This window comes from Labrus mixtus, chromosome 19, assembly GCF_963584025.1.
Source record: "Labrus mixtus chromosome 19, fLabMix1.1, whole genome shotgun sequence".
NCBI classification, from domain to species: Eukaryota; Metazoa; Chordata; class Actinopteri; order Labriformes; family Labridae; genus Labrus; species Labrus mixtus.
Genome location: NC_083630.1, coordinates 6,338,271 through 6,358,470, shown reverse-complemented (window position 1 = coordinate 6,358,470; position 20,200 = coordinate 6,338,271). Strand labels below are relative to the sequence as shown.

Below are 20,200 nucleotides of genomic sequence, written 5' to 3'. Positions count from 1 at the left end.
TCAGTCTTTATTAAAATTCAAAGGGCTGATTTGGATGCTGTATAAATGCCACATCACACAAAATAAACAATGCAAGACACATTAAGTTTGAATATTGTTAAATTGGTTCCCTACACCATCCAACAGACTTTGAATTATTCTGAGCATGTTGTTCTTTGAGTCCACTTTTTGTGGACTGTTAAGTACTGTGGTGAACACTGCTGTTTTTAAATTGTGATTTAAAAATAAAACACAATATAATTGGATAACATCTTTCTCTCAGCCTTGCCCTTGTGGTTTACCTGTCTTTTTCTTCTTTATCCTATTGTTAATACTTTATTTCTTGTGTGTATGGTTAAATGGATGGATAATGGCATAGTGACATATAGACAGTGCAGGGATTAAAATCAATGACGAAAATAGATGACCACAACATTACTGACTCCACCAACAGACAATTGGATAGTTCAGTTTTTTTGTACTGTGTTGTACTTCAGCCTCACTTTTATTTGAAATGTTGCATGTACAATGGTTCCACTAATTTTAATCTGCTTTCCTCTTGTCAGTGGTCGGTGTACATTCGGGCTGCTGTTCGTAAGGACAAAGGCCTTCCCATCCTGGTGGAGTTACTGAGGATAGACAACGACAAGGTGGTGTGTGCCGTGGCCACCGCTCTCCGAAATATGGCCCTGGACATCAGGAACAAGGAGCTCATCGGTGAGTACAGATCAAAACTTTTCTGAGAGATTCAATTACGTGGTGACACTGTTCATTGGTGCTTTACATCTCTTAAACATCCCATAAATTAGTACACCTGAACTGTTATGCTTGGTTGAAGTGTCTGTTTGTTTGTAAAGAGCAAGCCCGTTTTAATTGGCTCATTTAGAATATGCAAGTCAAGAGCCTGTGTTTAAGTGATGTAATGCAATAGTAAAGAGCTTGTTGCCAATTGCACCAATTAGACGTGATGTTATACTCCTTCCAATCTGTAGTCACCTCTGCCTGTTAGCAGTAATGTTGTATGATGGCTTGTTTCACCAACAAGAATGTAAGGGCCCGCTGTAAGACTGTGACTCATTAAATGATGTTATTGATGGACATTATTTGACATTGTTTATAATTGGTAATTATCATTATAACCATGGTGGTGAAAGTTTGGACTTTTTCAGTTAAGTTTCCTTTGTTCATTTGAGAAATTGTCATCAATCCACCCATTATCTATACCGCTTTTTCTGTTCAGGGTTGCAGGGTTTGGAGCCATTCTGGACCGGTCGCCAGTAAATCATACTGTCGTTTTCTTACTAGCAGTTTAATCAACAAATAGTCTGTTAAGTCTGTTTGTTGTTAGAAATAAGAGTAGAGTAGATAACAAGAAAAGATAGTGGAGATGGTGAGAAAAAGGAACAGATGATATGCTTTTGAAAGAGAACAGGCTGAAGACAGAGTGATAGAGATAAAGGAGTGAATGAGATGATCAAACGAAAGGCTTGGCCCAGGAATAAGGTGTCATAGGAATATGATGGCAGATATTATTAAAATGCATAATTGTGTTTAAGTTGATCAATTTCAGCTCAAATAATATGAAAAATGTAATTTATATAACTGGTGTTAATGGAATATTCTGGTCCTCTACCTACATTAACTGGGACAAAGCCATTTGCCATAAGGTCGTCAAAGTAAATGTTTCATTTGAATAATATGAGAGTAAAAAACCAGTCCACATACTAAAACATTTAATCAGTTTCTCTATTTGACCTTTTATGAAGTGAAGAGTGTATGTTTTGCGTTGGAAAAGTGTTTCATTGATTAAAATGTTAGAGATAATTGGTCAGTTTTGTGGTTTATGTCTTTAACAGCCTTTAGCTTTCGCAGCAGAGAGAGAGAGAGAGAGGAGATTCGTGGAAAAATAAGTACTCTGTAATGAACGTGTGCTTTTCAGAGAAAAAGCTGAAAAACAAAAAAATGAAATAATGTAATTACTTGCAAATTCACAGTGAAAATCAATTCAAATGTGTTTGGCATTTTCATTCGAATAAACGCTTGACTTATTCAGTTGCAGGATAACACGGTTATCATCCTGCATGTGATTACTGCTCCCAGTGTTTTTTTTTTCTTCTAAGAATTAAGAGATTTACAATAAGACAAAGACAGGATAAATGAGGCAAATTAAGACATACAGTATAGAAAGAAAATAATCGTTCTCCTTTAGTAACGGTGATTTGTGTTTGCAGATTTATTTAATCAAACACTAAAGGAGAAAAACACTAACCTTGATTGATTGACAGCGGCGGCTGTGGCTCAGTGTTAGAATCTGGTGTCTCTCAACTGGAAGGTTGGGGGTTCGATCCCCGGCTCCTGCATGTCTATTGTGTCTGTGGGCAAGACACCTTACCACAGGTTGCTCCTGCTGCTTCATCAGCTACTTAGCTAATTCTCATGGCCACTTTACAAATCAGCCTCTGCTCTGGGTGTGAATGGGTAGGTGTGACTTACGCTGTTTTTAGTACTCAGAAGTCTACAGAAGAGATATATAGGCTCAAGTCCATTTACCATTCACCATTCACTATACAGTAAGACTTAATTGTCACTTTTCAGGTCTGAAATTTGACTTGCGTCACAGTAGCTCCATATACAACACATTATTAAAGATACAGTCATTAAACACAACATTCAAACACCAAATAAATATTCACAGAGGTTCCATGTGATCTTGATCTGGGACTCAGCTCCATATTCAATGTTAGGATTGACTGGTGTACAATAAAGTTAGTCAGTCTGACATTATTAAAACGGGACCATATATCTCATGATGGTAACGGTTCATATGCAGTGTTCAGAGCGTGGTTAGGGGCAAAGAGAAAGATGTAAGCCAGCATTAAAAATGTTATTTTGTAGGCTTATTCGTAGAAGCTCAGTCGCAGATATTTATTTGGTGGAGTTTTTACATTTTAAAGTAGTGGTCAGACACATGCCAAATGCAATTTCCTCTGTTTTCTGTGTAGTGATCTCTCGAGCATTTTTGCTCACCAATCGACCCCTTTGTTCACGGCATGTTGGTGCAGCCGAATCTTAAGAGGGATTGTTGGGGTTTTGACTGTATGTGTCATTGTTTTTTTAAACGCAAAAGGTCAATTTGTTCTGCTTGTTTACATTGACATGGACATTTTTGATTCAATCTAACAAACCCAGATATTTAAGAGAAGATTGTAATTTTCTGCATACGACAAAATTTCAGTCCAGTACCAATAGTTTTAAAGCATGGAGACATGCTGACGGCACATCTCCACAATCAGATGCAAAACAATAGCGTATTGCACGGAGCTGCAAACTTTATGGGTGTGTTTGAGCCTGAATATCATTACACAGCAGATAGTGGGAGCAAATGATGCGCAACTCATGGTGCTATTAGCAGCCACAATCCCTGCTATTGTGGATTTACCCCAAAGTTCTCTGTTTGGTTTGAATATTAAAGAAAAAATGTGTTCACAGGTCGTTTGGTATCCCTCTTTCCAACCGACAGGGCGCTGGTATTTGAGACACCAGCACACAAAGGTTGCTTTGTTTGGCTTAATCACTGACATGCAAAAGGAAAAATTGTTCCATAACTATAAGAAAGATGCATGAAGGCAGGGAGAATTTGTCCCCACAGAGCAATTATTGCAGATAAATGATTAGTTTAAAACTAAAACAACACTCTTCAAACTGTGGTTGTCCCCTCAAAACCAGCAAACTTTTCATCTTATTTTTATTTGTCATTGCTTTATTTACAGACATTTTGCATTAATTTATGTTTTCAATATGTTTACCCTTTATATACACAATTTAGTCATTAAAAAGGGGACGTCAACAAATACTCTTCATCAAAAACAAGTGTTGACAAGGTGAACACTGAACTACATCTTAAGAATCAGCTCACAAATCAACTTCTGTTCTAATATGTCGTGACAGACAAATGGCAAATATTTTCAAAACAGTCAGTCAGAGTTAATGACACACAGTAAGACAGGAAGTCTCAGTAATGCAGGAAGAAATGGAGAGAGAAGAAGAAAAGTGAGAGGGATCACTCAGGGTTGAGTCTTTGCTCTTAGCAAGATGTGAGTTGATGCGTGCTGACAGAGAAGAAGTGGAGTCCAGGCACCCCTAAGAGACATGCTCCATTTGGACCGTGTTCTCAAGCTTTATTCATCACAGTGACTCCAACCTCCAAGTCAAACACCTTTATCTTTACACCATGCACTCCTGCAGAACAACAGCTTTACCCAAAGCGACAAAATCATTTCACAAGGACGCTCTGATGTCTTCGTCAGATCAAAGTTTCAACTAATTATATTATGTTTTTGCTTGGCAAATCGAGAGTAAATCACCTCTTTCTCAAAAGGGAAAAAAATAAAAAGAATTTGTCTCATGTGATGGTGTGTCATAAGCTGTTAGTGCCGGTGAGTTTGGCAGCATCACCGTTGGGGAATAGTGGTTTGCATGAGAGCTCGGCAGAGTGAGCCGAGATGAGAATCATTTTCGCACACAATAACCTCAGAGTGTCAAATCCTCGAGGAAGCACTGTATGATTCGATGGCAGCAAGACAAGCATTAGAGGCGCAGGGCTAAGGAAGGATAGCGAGAAAGAGCAGAGAGAGGCCGATTCACACTAGATAGAGAAAATGAAGCGAGAGCAATGACAGCTAAAGACCTAACCCTATATGTAAGCTTAAATTCCAATCCCTCTGTAATGGGATTTAGCGGCATATTGACGCCACTGAGAATCATTCTTCTGATCCGTCAGTGTTTTTGTCTTTCTCTTGATTTAACCTCCTTCATAGTTTGTGATTTGCATAATACACTGTACGCCTGTGTAGCAACGAATGACTCCCATTCACTGCAACAGCGTCTGTCAGCCCAATTCTTCCCCATTTACTTACAGATGGTAATTTGACACACATGAATTGGGAAGAGCACTTGAATGCCAAAAAGATATATATATATATTTTCAAATATAGCAGCCATTTACGAAAGATGCTCATAAACACATGCTGCAGTTGCAACCAAATCCAAACCAAAGTTAGTGTTGAATGAAATAGTGATTAATGCAGAAATCTGTATTAATTCAAGACATTTAATGAATTCATTTAATGGTTTTTAGATGGAGAGACGGGCTCCAACTGCTTCGTCTAATTGAGTCTCTGGATCCTGCAGTACGGATATGATTTAAATTCCAAACATGGAGTCCTAACGTGAGGTCCTTCGTCGGGGATGGCATTAAATATATGATGTATAAAAACTTTTTGAGTTTCACTTACATCAAAGAACAAGTCAGCCGTTTAAAAATCTGTTCCATTTAGCAAAGTGGCGCAATGTTTTTTTATGCATGTGATTATATTATCCTCAGATAAATGACTGATAAAATGACAACATTGAGTTTAAGAAGAAGTTGTTTTTCTCAATTATGGTGAACACATAACTCATGATGAATCACCGAAAAATATTTCATCTCGAGTCAGGGACAGTTTGAACAGACATCAAATCTAACCTGTCAGCTTTTAAAGGACCAAGTTTGCTGGCTACCTTCCTGCGTTTGGACTTCTGAAATAACCCGACATCAGACATCAGAGTTCTCCATGGTTTCCTTGAAGGTGGCTCAAGAACATCTCTTTCATGAGAATCAGAGAGTGCTTGTTTTGGTGCATGCACAAGTTTGTTCCCGGTGTCCTCTTGTGTGACAGATGCAGAAGCTCTTCAGTTCGGTTTGAATCACATACAATTAAAACATGGTGTGATAACGGATTTACTTTCCCCCATTGCTTAATGGTTGCAGAACACATACACTAAAGTCTTTTGGAATTTGACCGGCTCCTCTTTCTTTGTCTTCTTCTCTTGTCATACCACACCTCTCTATCACTTCCCCTGATACTCTCCTTCCATCATTTTTACTCTACAATGTTGTTCCCACGTGGGACAAAAGCACCCTCTTATCTACAACATGCCAGTATATCTCATTCTATCTCTTTCTTTATTCTCCTCTTCCCATCCATATGTGCCAGAAGCTGCTCCTCTCTCTCCGTCTCCTCTCTGTGTGGTTTCAGACATGAGCTCATAGCGCCTCACCTTCCCTCTCTTGCAGTCTCTCACTCTTTGTGTCTCGCGTTGATGACATCAGTGCTAGGCATTGTTACCAAGGAAACTGAAGTAGTGCGCCGCGGGGATGTCACTAATTGCAAGTGTGTGTGTGTGTGTGTGTGTGTGTGTGTGTGTGTGTGTGTGTGTGTGTGTGTGTGTTTGGGAGAATGTGTGTCCGTTTGAGGTCAGGCACTAATATAAATAAGGTTTGGAAAACGCAGTGGTTTCAATCCTTTGATGAAAACATTTTATTCTCAGACACACACACACACACACACACACACACACACACACACACACACACACACACACTCTAGAACATTGATGGATTGCTCTAAGCAGGGGGCAAAAATTACATTTCATGCTAATCCAACTTGCCAACGAATATTTTTAAAATCACTAAAAAAAAGAGTTTTGTGTTTTAGCCTTTCCTCCATCTTTTACATATTATTTGTCCCTGATGTTAGCAGACTGTACTGTGGATGTGAGCTTAAACAACTGTGGATGGTTAGCGGGCTGAAAGACAGAGTGGTCGTGTCCACTGACTCGCACTAAGTTGACAAACACTTCACTGTCCCTGTTGCAGCGGTACTTGATGAAATTTCTCGTTCTCCTTTTGGGATGAATCTCTAGTGTGTTAGGGGTCTGGCACATCTTTTAGCAGCACATTTTGTTCTCTTTGGCATTCTCTGTTCTCCTCCCCACCGTGCCAGACTGGGAGCACAACAGACAGAGGTAGAAACAGAGAACAATGAAAGAGAAATACTGAGAGGGAATGAAGGAGCTGTCAAGTGTTGATGACCTTTTTTTTTGGAGGGGTTCCTGTCCTTCCAGGATTTCAAAAGATTGTAGATGAACACGGATGGGTAACAGATACATTCAGTTCAGCTTTTAGATATGTCAAAGTTATAAAACCTCAAAATTAAATAAGTTAATGATTTGCAAAGTTTCCTCTTTATGATTGTTATCCATTCGAGAAAATATCTTCACTTGTAAGAACCCACCTGATCATCACTGAGAGACTGTGCAATATCACTTCACTAAAAATCAAAATGGGAACTCTCTACTCTCTGTCTCTTTGAGCTCATAAAAACACTGTGTGTGTTAATGAAGCCACAGGTTCCTCTCCCTCTCTCCCTCTCTCCCTCACTCGCTGGCTGTGTCTCTCCCTTCTCTACAGCGTTCTCTATAAATCCGTCATCCACAGACATCAAAGACACAAACATAGGGCGAGATATAACCGTTGGGAAAAGCCCTAAAGACAGGGAGGCAGAATATTTTACAATGGGAAAGCAATGGCATGCCGTTTTCCAATTACCTCCATTTCTGACCTCTTTAAACCTGCCGTGCATGTTTCATCTATCCACACTCTTTCTGCATTCTGTTTTACCCATTCATTTATAAGTTCAAAGAAATGCACAACATATTCCAGTCCGACTTTACCATGAGGTCATTCATATCTATTGCGGCTTGATGAGGATGTGAGGATGATGAAAACTGGGGGCTGCAGGGTGTGTTTGTGTGTGTTGGTGTTATTTTTCACAAATGAGCACATAATCCAGAACTCATTTGAAAGCTGTAATTTTTTTTACGTTTTAAATTATAGTAAGGGGAAATGAGTAAAACTGTTGTCAACATAACACCTCTCCCTCCTCCCTGAGTAATAACAATGATATTTGATCTAATTCTGCTGTGTAGTCATTCTCAGTTTGAACTCTCGGAGGCTGCCATCCAAGGACCATAACCATATCACTTTCATGATTTTAATAAAGGAATATTCCCACCGAAGAGGATTCAACTCCCTGTTGCTTTGAATCTGGCGCCCCCTGTTGATGATGTTATGTACAACAAGAAAACCCAGTGATGCACACAGTCACTGAAAACTTGTCACTGAATATTTCATTTTCAGCAATAGCCCCCCGTAAGCATACCATGTTGATTTCAGATTTTCAACCAACAAATATTTTAACTTTAGTGCTTCATCTGTTCAGATCAGCTTTTTTAAACATAATTAAAACATATACTGTATATATGTATACAGTTTATTTTCAAATATGGTCATTTGAGGTATACCCTTTTCACTTATGTATGTTTCTTTCAGTCTGCCCTCATCACATTCTCATTATTTAACAGCTCTGTTGGTCCGTTGTTAAGGTGGTAAACCTTTATTGTAACATAGGCTTTTATTCACTCAAGGAATAAGGTATAAGAAGCTTCTGGCTCAAACACAGCCAGAAGCTTTTTATACCAGTAAGCGTACAGCAGCCCACCTCAGGGACCCCAGTCACTGATAAGTGTGTATTAACCATTCTTTATTCTCAGACAGTCCGACGCCACAGCCAATCAAGCCGTTTCATCTTCCCCACATCTCCCTGAGACAATTACCTCCAATTTTGCTTCAATAACACTCTCCCTTCTCCGTCAGTAAACAATCAAATCACTCCATTGTTGAGGGTAATTGGATCTCTTTAAATCAAATCAGCCATTATGGCCCTGATGAAGCACGCCCTGCTCAGCGGGAGTTAGCAACACATAAGGGAATGCAGCGCAGGAATATATTACCAGCCGTGGCTCCCAGGTGAAGATGGCTATATTGGAGGAGTCTTGTAATACAGGTTTATTAGACTGTGCAGTGATCAGCACAGGGCTTGTTTCTCTCCTTGAGGACATGTTCCAGGTGCAGCTCACATCTTAGCAACAAAGACAGAAGGAGGTTGTGCTCCGGCATTTAGAGGTGAAGTCTTTTGTCATAGTAGAGCTTTAGAGTAGAAAGAGTCACCACCCACTCATGAGGAAAATCTGTCTTAATTTGCTCCTCAGCCCTTTTATTTCTTTCTCTGCTCTTTTTGCTGTATTACTACCTATTTAAACTGAGATCATAGTTTCACAAAGATCCTTGTTTTCACACTAAGCTCTACAACACACTGATCAGTTATAGTTTTTATTCTGTTGTACTCAGTCTTATACATTTAGTATGATCATATTGTATTAAATACCGCAAACTTTTAGTCCTTAAGAGATACATTTTATATTTAGTTATTTTAAACCAATTTTAACAAAAAAAATCTTCATCAGGGTAATAAGCACATCAAAAGATTTAGCTTTTAAAATGCGTTGAATTTTGCATTGACTTTAGGAGAGTGCAGCAACTCCCTCTCGTTTATATGAATCTATAATTCATCCATAAGCTTCTTGCAGCTTCTGGCTCTGGGTATCATGGTGTCTGGATGTCAGGATGAGGCTATGATTTTATTCGATTAAAGTGGTGTCAGAGAACGGCTTTGCTTTAGTTTAGTTTAGTCCTCTGTCTGTATATAGAATTAATATTTGTTCCATTATAAAACTACAACCCCCAAGTGGCAAAAAATGACCTTGCAAAGTTAAGATTCAAAACAATCTACAGTGTCTCCTAAAAACATCTCACATCAAAACAAACAACTAAGACCAAATATCCCCCAACAAAACAAACAAACTAAAGCACGGAAGTAAACCAGCAGAAATCCAGATAATGAGCACCGTGCATGTGCAGGTGAGATGTGAATTTGTGTGCATGTGTTGTTGTTTGTGGGTAATTTAAAGGTGGTGTGTTTCTGAGGCTTTCAGTCGTGTTTTGCAGCAGCGTCTTCCTCTAACAAGCTGTGTTATTAAAAGGATTGGAAATAACGAGGACTTCTCTCTTTGATTCGTCTGCTATCAAGGTGTCTCGCATTGCATTCCTCTCAGCGTATATATCCCTTTGTGGGCTAAACTTTTTTTCTGTCTTTCCTCACATTTTCTTTCCTTCTGACATTCCTCTACCTCCTCTCCGTCTCTCTCTCTAACATGGCAGACTACATTGCTGTTTCCTTATCCTCTTTCAACCTTTCTTCCCCACTCTCCTTCCACATCACCTTCTCAGTTCTGTACTCTCTCCCTGTGGGACCAAAGTGATGACGTTGCAGAGACTGATAGGGATGTGCATGCACACACCTGATCACACACACACACACACACACACACACACACACACACACACACGGACGCACACATGCAAGCATATTTTTGAGAAATGCTGACAGCAGTTTATCAGAGCATCTTCCTGTAAGCAGAAAACACTGAGACAAACACATTCACAGAGATGTGCCTCTAACAGTTCTAACGTCTTATTTAAACTCTTCAGCCATCTTTTGTTATTACCAGATCAGCCAGTCGGCTGATAAATTAGCCACTCAATTAGCCAGTCATTCAATCAATAAATTGTCAGTCATTCACTCGGTAAATTATCCGTCAATCAGGCCTTAAATTAGTCAGTCAGTAAATAATTCACTCCCTCACTTAGAAATTAGTTAGATCATTAAATCATGAAGAAAGCAAATGAATCAGTCTTTCATCAGCCCATGAATCAGTAAGGAAATTAGTCAGTCTTATTTAAGTCAGTCAAATAATGAATCTTCCTCTTATAGGATGCAGCTTAACTTTGTCCTCACAGCTTAAAGACAATGACTGCTTAACCTCTGTTCAGCCTGCCAGCTTGAGATAACACTTGGCCAATCAACTCACAACTCCACAAGTGTGTGTGTGTGTGTGTGTGTGTGTGTGTGTGTGTGTGTGTGTGTGTGTGTGTGTGTGTGTGTGTGTGTGTCTTTATAACTGTAAAGCAGCAATGTTTTGTTGTTAGGGTATTAATGTGTGTGTGTGTGTGTGTGTGTGTGTGTGTGTGTGTGTGTGTGTGTGTGTGTGTGTGTGTGTGTGTGTGTGTGTGTGTGTGTGTGTGTGTGTGTGTGTGTGTGTGTGTGTCTTTATAACTGTAAAGCAGCAATGTTTTGTTGTTAGGGTATTAATGTGTGTGTGTGTGTGTGTGTGTGTGTGTGTGTGTGTGTGTGTGTGTGTGTGTGTGTGTGTGTGTGTGTGTGTGTGTGTGTGTGTGTGTGTGTGTGTGCCCTCATTCTAGGAAGGTTGATGGTGTTATCTGATTTCCCCGCTCTATGTATTGCGTTGCTGTTCTCAGCCCTTCCCAGATCACTTAGACTTATTAGAGGTAATATGAGCAGGGGATTTACCACCACTCTGAAATGGCTTCGTGGATATCACAGTGATGGATTGGTATGGGAACAAGTTTGGCATTGTGAAGTAGTGGTGAATTCTTTGCAGTAGAAACGAGTGAATATAGACAATATGACAATTGGAAGGGAAGATCCTTTTAGAAACAAATCAAATCAGAGTGGCAGTTAGATAAGTAGTCTGTAGTTTTGTACTGAAAAGACTCCCTTTGAGTTTCAAAAGTGTTTTCAATGTATCACAAACAAGTTTATTTTGGCTGCTAGCAGTGGGGGATTCCAGTGCTAGCGAGGATGTAATGCTCCACTTGAAGATAATACAACAGCAGATATAAACACTTATAGCAGCACTCCCTGTTTGTATCTACTTCATCTGATGCAGCTCTTCTGTGGAGGACATGAATTTGTAAAAAAAAAAAAAAAAAAGAGACGGGCACAATGAACTGCTCTTCAATGTTGTTTACATACACAAACTGGCATGCACTCAAGCTCCTTTAAATTGGATACTTTGTTACATCCAGCATGTCACAGGAAGGGTAGACTGTTGCATTCCTGTGCAGATGCTCGGTTGATGTAAGTGCACCTTTTAGAGAGCATCAGGGTAAGAGGAATCATCCTAGAGCCTCTTTTGTGTGGGTTTTATTAAACATGAACCACATTTCAGTCACGGTTCATTATTCATTACAACATTCAATAATCCCCTCTGCATCTGAATTGATTCTTTACTTGGAACATGACCTGGGGGTTTCATCCCAGAAGCTCAAAATGATTCAAGTGTAATTGACAGGTTTCATGATGGTCAAGGCATTTCTTACCCCTCCACTGGCGCTCATGTTTGATGAATCTCCACACAGAAGCTCCGTCAGCACAATCACCTCTCGTCTCTTCAAGTCCTCTTCCATTTCTCCACTCACCAGCTATTTGCTATGATCTCTTCTTTATTGGCCCCTCTCCTTAGTCAGTCTCATATCCGGTGATCTCACTCTCATGGGAAACTCCTCTGTGTGTGTAGTTAACCCAGAAACACTGCAGGAAATAACATGACGATTGATCCCAGAGAGCTAGATGTTTCACATAATTTGACATCTAAATATACGCCAACACACTACTCTCATATTAACTAAAGCAATGTGTATTTGGAGACTGAGTTAACCCTTTTCAGTCTGATGATACCTTATACTGTACCCACCATGTGAGCTAGAGGTTGTGTCAGACTTTCTCTCGGTCAGTTATTTTGACAGACATGGTTGCGGAAAAGGAGTCACAATTTATTATCAGTTATATTTTTCTAATGAGAAATGGGACATGGTCTTTTTTATTAACATTTAATAATCAAAACAACCAGTATACATGGAGAACAATCTTACAGGTTATGCATTTATAAGGGAAGGGGGAGAAAACACCACATGAAGGATTGTGGTTAAAATCATCCATTTGCATATAAACTATCATGGGCCCTATTCAGACTGCCCTTTCAAGGTACGATATTTACATCTGTGTGACGTTTTGCCTTTAATCTGAATGTCGCGGAGGGATGATGGGGGGACAAAGTGATTCGCCCTCTGTACCATTTTAGGCGGTATATAGCAGAGGCGTAACAGCAGAGCCACGAGGGGAGCGCAGCGCTGTGTGTTTGTACATGTCTGACTGTGTGTGTATGCGGAGCTCCCACAATGCTGAAATGTAATATGAATGTACAAAGACGGGATGTTGGCTGAGCACAGATAAAAATCTTCAACCAATAGATTTTTTCAGACCATGATTCTAAGTTCATGTCAAGGCTCTTTCTAATAACCTCTTTATATTATAACCAGCGTAATAACCATGCAAAGATAATTTTCTAGATGTTTCCAAGAAACTTTTACGGAAGTATGTGCAAAGAGTAAAAGCTGACCAGTATTTTTGTTTCTTTTTTAATTTTCTCACACCAGGTAAGTATGCCATGAGAGACTTGATCCATCGGTTACCAGGCAGTAGCAGCAGCAGCAACAACAATGCCACCAGCAGTGGGACCTCCGGGACCACAGGCCCTCCCAGCAAGGCCATGTCAGACGATACTGTAACTGCCATCTGCTGCGCACTACACGAAGTCATCACCAAGAACATGGAGAACGCCAAAGCCCTGCGTGACGCTGGTGGGATAGAGAAACTCATCGGCATCGCCCGCAGCAAAGGAGACAAGTGAGTAGGCCGTAGTACGAGACCTTGGCTGTGTCCGAAATCACACACTGCTCACAGTGAATGAATACACCATTTTGAAGCAGTGTTGGAAGTGTGTATCATCATGCCCTATATAGTGGACTCATTGTCTCCCACAATGCATTGTGAAAAGTAGTGTACAACTGATCATCACTAACCAAGCAATATATACCGTCGTGAATTACAGTTCTTAGCTATTTGCGAGAGGAAAGTGCCGTTTGACTGCTCTCAGACGGACGATAAGCAATGACCAGCGTGAACACAGAAACATAAAAAAGCTCAAATATGTAGGGTCATTCTTACCAGCATCTAGAATCCCTTCTAATAAAGAGTAAAGCATTGTCACCGTCTTTAAGTGGTATAATAGGTCATAATGATTAAAAGTGCTTACCATTATTTCAGAGTATATATTAGTACTCTCACAACATAAGCATGGGTTTCTCTCAGAGAAAGAAGATTGGGAAAATGTACTAAATGCTTCATTTTACCTCCGTTGTTCGTGTTTAAATCAATCTTGAGAGGAAATGATGCTGTTTCAAAAATATTCATGGGATAAGCTAGAAAAAGCTCCTGATGAATTTCAGGAGCTTTCTCAGTTTCAAGGAAAGCCAGCCTTGAATAAATGTAATAACATTCAAGGGAGGAAGCTAAATTCATTGTCCTCTTTGTAGTGCTGCATACAAATAAAAAGGTATCATTCAGCTTACTTTGTACCGTCAGTAGTGACCAGTGCCTTAGCCTGAGCACACATCCATCAAAGATAACTGTGCCGCCTTCCCTGAGATTCTTCATCTGGAGAACAACAAAGAAGATGTAAAAGAGTATCTACTGTCGCTATGGGAGAGCGAGCAGGGTGTTCTACCTAGTTGAAATGGCAATCAGCTGGTTAGGGGTGCCATGACACTAGAGTGTTATCAGGCTGAGGTCAAACATTCATTTATTGCCAGTGAGAAAGAATCAGTCTATTTGGGAAACTGCGCTCAAGGGTACAATTACAGAGAGAGATGAGGTGCTGAGAGAAACCTCTATAAGAGTGTGTAGTTAGCTGCTAAGAGCACACATATCTTCAGTTTCTCAGGATAGGCACACTAGGAAAAAAAGTGCTCTCAAAACCCTTGTCAGTGCAGCATTTACAAAATGAAATACTTTCAGATTGGGTTAAAGTTCTAATGTATTGACTGAGCAATTCCCCAGTCGGGGGGGTCTTAAGAGGCAGGACATGACCTAAAAAGGTCGCTGCAGAAGTCACAGTGTAATGTTTACAACATGTCCAAGATGGCTGATGAAGCAACAGAGTCCAACACTACAAACACAGTTTTTGCCTCTAAATCAGTGCTATGTAAAATTTGACGCATTGAAACTATAAAAAAAGAATGGAAATGAGCTCATAATGCAAGCAGAAAAAAAGAGTATGAAGCAGTTTCAGTACTTGCACAAAGACCAAACCGTATCATGATATTAATGTCATCAACCCTGCTGTCTCGCATGTGGTGGATTCACACATCGGCTCACCCTGACATCTTGCAGAGATGTAACGAGATTTCTGGTAGATATAATTGTGGATTAAGTTCAGAACAAAAGTTAGCCGTTTGGTTTGGTAGTCATTAAAGTTTGTTAAAGCCTGTTGTCTGTAACTAAAGAAAGAAAGAAAACTTTGAAAAGGGGAAGAGTGAATTGAGAGGTTGTTTTTTTGTGAATGAATATGGAATTTTTAACTTAAGTCAGATGAAATGAACATTATTATCCCATGTGTTGGTCGTCAGCCATTTATAGGTCATTACATTTCAGCATCTGGTTCGGGCTTCTTGCTCAAAGAGTTTTTCTTGATAAAACTGATGCCCCTCAATAAAGATTGGTCAATGTAACTCGGATGACAAACAAAAACCAGAAAGCTTCTGACATTATAAATGATTTGTGTCCACTCTCTAGAGGTTCTAAATTAATATGCAGATATTTATTTATTGAGATCACTAAATAATTAACTTGATAACCAATATTTCAAATGTTGAAACACTTTCTTGTTGTATTACTGTGGAAAAAAAGCCAGTGTAAAGACAGTTTTCAGGATGATTTTGTTCATTTTGTGGACGAAGGGAAAATCAGCATCGCTTTTGCCTCCCTCCATCGCTGTTAGAAGGGCAGGGCTTACGAACTGACTCCTACTGGAGTCATTTTTCAGCTAAGTGGCAGAGAAGGGACCATTAGCATGGCAGAGAGGGCCATTTTAAACTCATCTAGAAACTCTCAGTTTTATGCAAGGAAAATGATTCTCTGCTGAAAAGAGCAATGGCCCTCTAACTCTTAAAGCTGTCGCAAGTGCCACTGGCCTGCACACATCTGGTGCATCTGGTTAAGAGAAGGGACAGAATAACATAGCAACATTACCCAAATGAATAGGGACCGGGGGAAATAACTCTTGCTCCTTATCTCTCTCCAGACACTCAGCAAAGGTGGTAAAGGCAGCCTCTCAGGTCCTCAGCAGTATGTGGCAGTACAGAGACCTGCGCTCCCTCTACAAAAAGGTAGGATGCAGTGAAAAACATGTACTCAATTCATCTTACAGATGTATTTTAATATTTCTTCCTCCTCTCTCTCTATCTCTCACTGTCTCTCTCTCTCCATATATTTTTTTTCTCTGATAAGGGACACTGGTATTGAGGTACTGATGTACAGTTTGACATGTGTTTATATTATATCTGGTTACACTCTGGTTGTGAAGCAACAAGACTTTTGGTTGAAACTTTGGCAATTAGAGCTTCATATTTTTGTGTGATGAATCACCTTGAAATCCTGCTCATAGGTCCAGCTGGTCACATTTCATCTGTGCAGGGGGATATAAATGTAATATGAATAAAGGGTATGAAACTGTTTTAAATAAGCAGTGGCTAAGTTAATCCAGAGCCATGTAAACAGGCATTCCACTGTTAAGGGTGATGTCATTTAGCTGTGTTTCTGTGGTTTTAAATAGCTGTCAGAAGATACCTTATGGATGCTATGTGAGAGAAAAAAAAAACAACCATTTAAGGCAATGGCAGGAGGGCAAAATTATTAGCTTATAGTTTGTCCTACTTGTTGCTGGGACCAACTTAGCTTCATTCTGTCCGAAGAAAACAATGTGTAAACAATATTTGAACTTTTGACATATGTCATATTGCCAGGATTTTCTGCATACCTCTCCTAAAATTCATAGTCCTGTCATCACCCATTGAATGATATCTTTTCTGAGCGTAAGAGGCAATCATTATGAATATCCAGTGTAATGGAAAAAGCTCTGTTAATACCATGCAGGGAGGGGAGAAGTTTCTTTATATCCAAAACAAGTTGCTGCCAAAGAGTGAAGAAAAAAACGAGGCATAACAAAGACATCGGGGTATACTTGCAGGTCCCGTGGTACTCTAGCAGGTCTTTTAGTATTGCATCGCTTGAGGTTGAGTCCTTTGCTGTATAAATGCCCTTTTGTGTGTGTTTTGTGTCTTTGCTTCTCCTTGAGGTCAGCCATAGCCTCCTCCAAACTAAAGAATAATAGTGTTCTGCTGGGCACCATCACAACTTAGAGAACAGTGTTTACAGAGGCTAGAGGATCAATAACTTTGTGTTAGTCTCTAGCTGTTGTTTTTTTCCTTCATTACACTCACACACATACAAACACTCTCTCACACAAACAAAAGCTAACATTCTGATGGTTATTTAGCCCATCATAACGTCTATATGATGTAAAGGTTGCTGGCTACCAGGATGCAGTACCTTATTAAAACTAGATTGTAGCTCACTAAGACTGGCACAAACAAGCAGCAAGTCTGAAAACATTTTAAGGTCTTGAGAAATGATGATTAGTTTGTGCTCTGCTCTCACTCAGAGACACTCTTTTATCTTTGTCTTTCACTCGCACACACACACTAACGCTGATGAAACCCACTTTCACCACCTCTAGCTCTTTTGTTGTCTTTCCTTTTCATGAAAAATTCCGGCACACGCTTGCAACTTGATTAAAAGTACTGACAGATGTTCTGTTACTTTTACGTGTCATTAATGAGTGTTGTTGAGTGATTTTTGCCACCAAGGTCATCTGCCATTCAGCACTAAAACTTTGGAAGCGTAATTGCCAAGTTTCCATGAGAGGTCGAGATATATTGAGTAACACATTCTGGAAAGGAGTCCTTGGCTTTGAATGTGCATGTCTTCATCTCCCCGTTTGGAGAGGAAAAAAAAGTTCAGGATTTATTTGAACTTCATTCTTACCTGGACAATTGTATATACACTGATGTAGTCTACTGCAATGCAATGCAAGCCCTGCAACATGACACTATTGCCATACTGTTTATGACCAGTTTTAGTTGACTGTCTCCTTAAATCCTGAGCGTCTTCTTTAATCTGTCAATGTAAGCGGCAAATACTTGTTTTTATACGTTTATATATTCAGTACATATATTTAAATTGGAAGCAGTAGCCAGGTACAGAGTGTCTCAACTGGTGTATGTGTGCTTCTGTAGTTGTGGAAAGCAAAACCAGGTTGTGGGAGGATATGGAGAAGGACTTTAATTTCTGGCAAACTGTCAGGCAACTCAGGTGGGGAATGCAAGTATGGGCTCAGGCTGTTCTCAGGAAGGGTGAAGAACTGCTGTTCCAGACACAGGATATTGTCAGACGGGTGAAAGAACACTTTCAGAAATGTCTTAGCTATATAGGTAGCAGAGTTTGCTGATATAGTGGCAGGGCACCAGATGAGATTGGCCCTGAGATGCTGAAGGCTCTGGACATTTTTAGGCTTTCTTGGCTGGCATGCCTCTGTGCTGTCATGTGAAGGTCTGTGGGCAGTGTCTGTGGAACAGAAGGTTGAGGTTGGTGGTTATCATTTTTAAAAAACAGGGTGTGCTCCAAATGTCTCGGTATCACAAACTCACTAACTGGGGAAAGTTAATTCCAGGGTGCTAGAAAGGAGTCTCCGGCCAATTGTTGTTTGTCCTGACGGTGGGACAGTACACCAGCTTTCTAGGGGGAGCTTGGGATGTTGCTCATTCAGTCTACATGGGTTTGTAGACTTTGAGAAAGCCTCATAAGGTGATGGTGGGGTACTGTGGGATGAGAATACCAGGGCCCTTACTACAAGCCATAAGGTCCCTGTATGACCAAGGTGAGAGACGTGTCATTCTCTGCACACAGTCCAGCATGTTCCTAGTGGCCTCAGACAGGATTGTCCCTTGTCACCAATTCTGTTTGTGAAATTCATTCACAGGGTCCCAAGGCGCACCCAGTGTGAGGAGTGTACAGTTTTGGTACCTTAAAATTACAACTCTGCTTTTTGCAGATGATGTGGTTCTGTTGGCATTATCGGGCTGGGACCTCCATCAGGCATCAGGCATTTGGGTGGTTTTCAGCCGAGTGCAAAGTGGTTGGGATGAGGGTTCTATGCTGGAAAACAGTTGATTGCTCCATCCAGGTGGGGTGTTAGTCTTTGCCTCAAGTGGTGGAGTTCAAGGATCTTGGGGCCTTGTTCATGAGTGAGGGTGAAATGGATTGTGAGATTGGCATACAGCTTGGTGAAACAATAAGCAGTAATGTGGGCGTGTACCATTGTAGTGAAGATGAAGCTGGGTCTAAAGGCAAAGCTTATGAATTACCAGTTCTACATTGCCAGATCTAACCTATGGTCATGAGCTTTGAGTAGTGACTGAAAGTACAAGATCGCAGATGCTGAAATGGGTCTCCTGCGATGGTTGGCTGTGCTCAGTCGTACAGTTTTATGAAGAAATTTGTCGAAAAACAAGAAATTATTTTTGTACAGCAATATAACACACTTAATCAAGTCATCTAATATTTTATTTCTCTTAGAGGATAACATTTGGAATTTCACACTTGAGTTTCAAGGACTTCAAGATGTTTTGAAACTTCTTTTTTTTTTTTTTTAAAGCTAGTCGTCCTCATTTTAAGTACTCGAACAAACTTAAAGAAATGTCTTTTAAAGGGCATCTTGTTCAACTGTGTTTGGAGAAAAAAACAAAAAGTATTCAGAATTAGTTAGAACTCTCTGACTTTCTCACATGATAAATATTTTGGATGGGCTCATGTCCAAGTTCGAGACTTTCTGACTGTTGCCGCAGTCACTTCAGGACAGGCTGCCCCGTGGCATCAGAGTGTGCTCGCCTCATCCTGACGACTGTGTCCCTCTCTTCATTCGTCATCCTCTCAAACCCAGTATTACACTGAACAGTATCCCCATGTGGCCCCTTGGAGCCTCATCTGCTTCACACTTCTCTAATCATTGCCACTGGATAGCATTACACTTGACTGGATGGCATAATAACACTCCAGTGATCCAGACATGAAGGACATTGGCTTTCCACAGCAGTCGGGCCTGAAAACAGTAGCTTTATTTTTGGGATAATTTGTTTGTTTGTTTAACTTATACCCCACCCATCTTTGCCTGAAGGAAGCTTATTTTTTTCCAGACTTTGATTTAATAAAGAAAGACATCAGAGAAGGAAAACACTTTCTTAAGATTGATGGAACAACAAAATGAGTTTTGCATCTGTCTCATTTGATCCAATTTGATGTTAACATTTACTCAGTGAAAAACAGAGAAGTTACAAGAAGATAAGACTTTTTCACTCTATAACAGCAAAAAAAACCTCATCCATCATCTGTAGATTGAAACAAGATATCACTTGCAGTCCGTTCTGTCTTCAAATGCCAGTTTAATCCTGACTCATTTAGCCGTACTTCATTACAGCCTTTGAATGACCACGTTCTTGTTATTATGAAATGTTGCTGTCATCAAGGACAACTTTTGAACATGCAGCACAGACAATTAAAATTAAACTTCAAACTTTATGACACGATTCAGAAGTGTAGTTAGTCGGGCTGCTGCTTTTTGCCAT

General features: G+C 40.0%; 1 protein-coding gene across 3 annotated transcripts in view; it reads left to right on the top strand.

Annotated features, from left to right (window-relative positions):
* Window positions 1-20,200, top strand: part of ctnnd2a (catenin (cadherin-associated protein), delta 2a) — a 239,975-nt gene that overhangs the window by 205,778 nt on the left and 13,997 nt on the right. For all 3 annotated transcript variants that reach the window (XM_061063955.1, XM_061063953.1, XM_061063954.1), the window contains exons 19-21: window positions 546-696; window positions 13,058-13,307; window positions 15,763-15,847. In XM_061063955.1, the coding sequence (XP_060919938.1) occupies window positions 546-696; window positions 13,058-13,307; window positions 15,763-15,847 (486 nt within the window). The remainder of the gene's footprint in view (window positions 1-545; window positions 697-13,057; window positions 13,308-15,762; window positions 15,848-20,200) is intronic.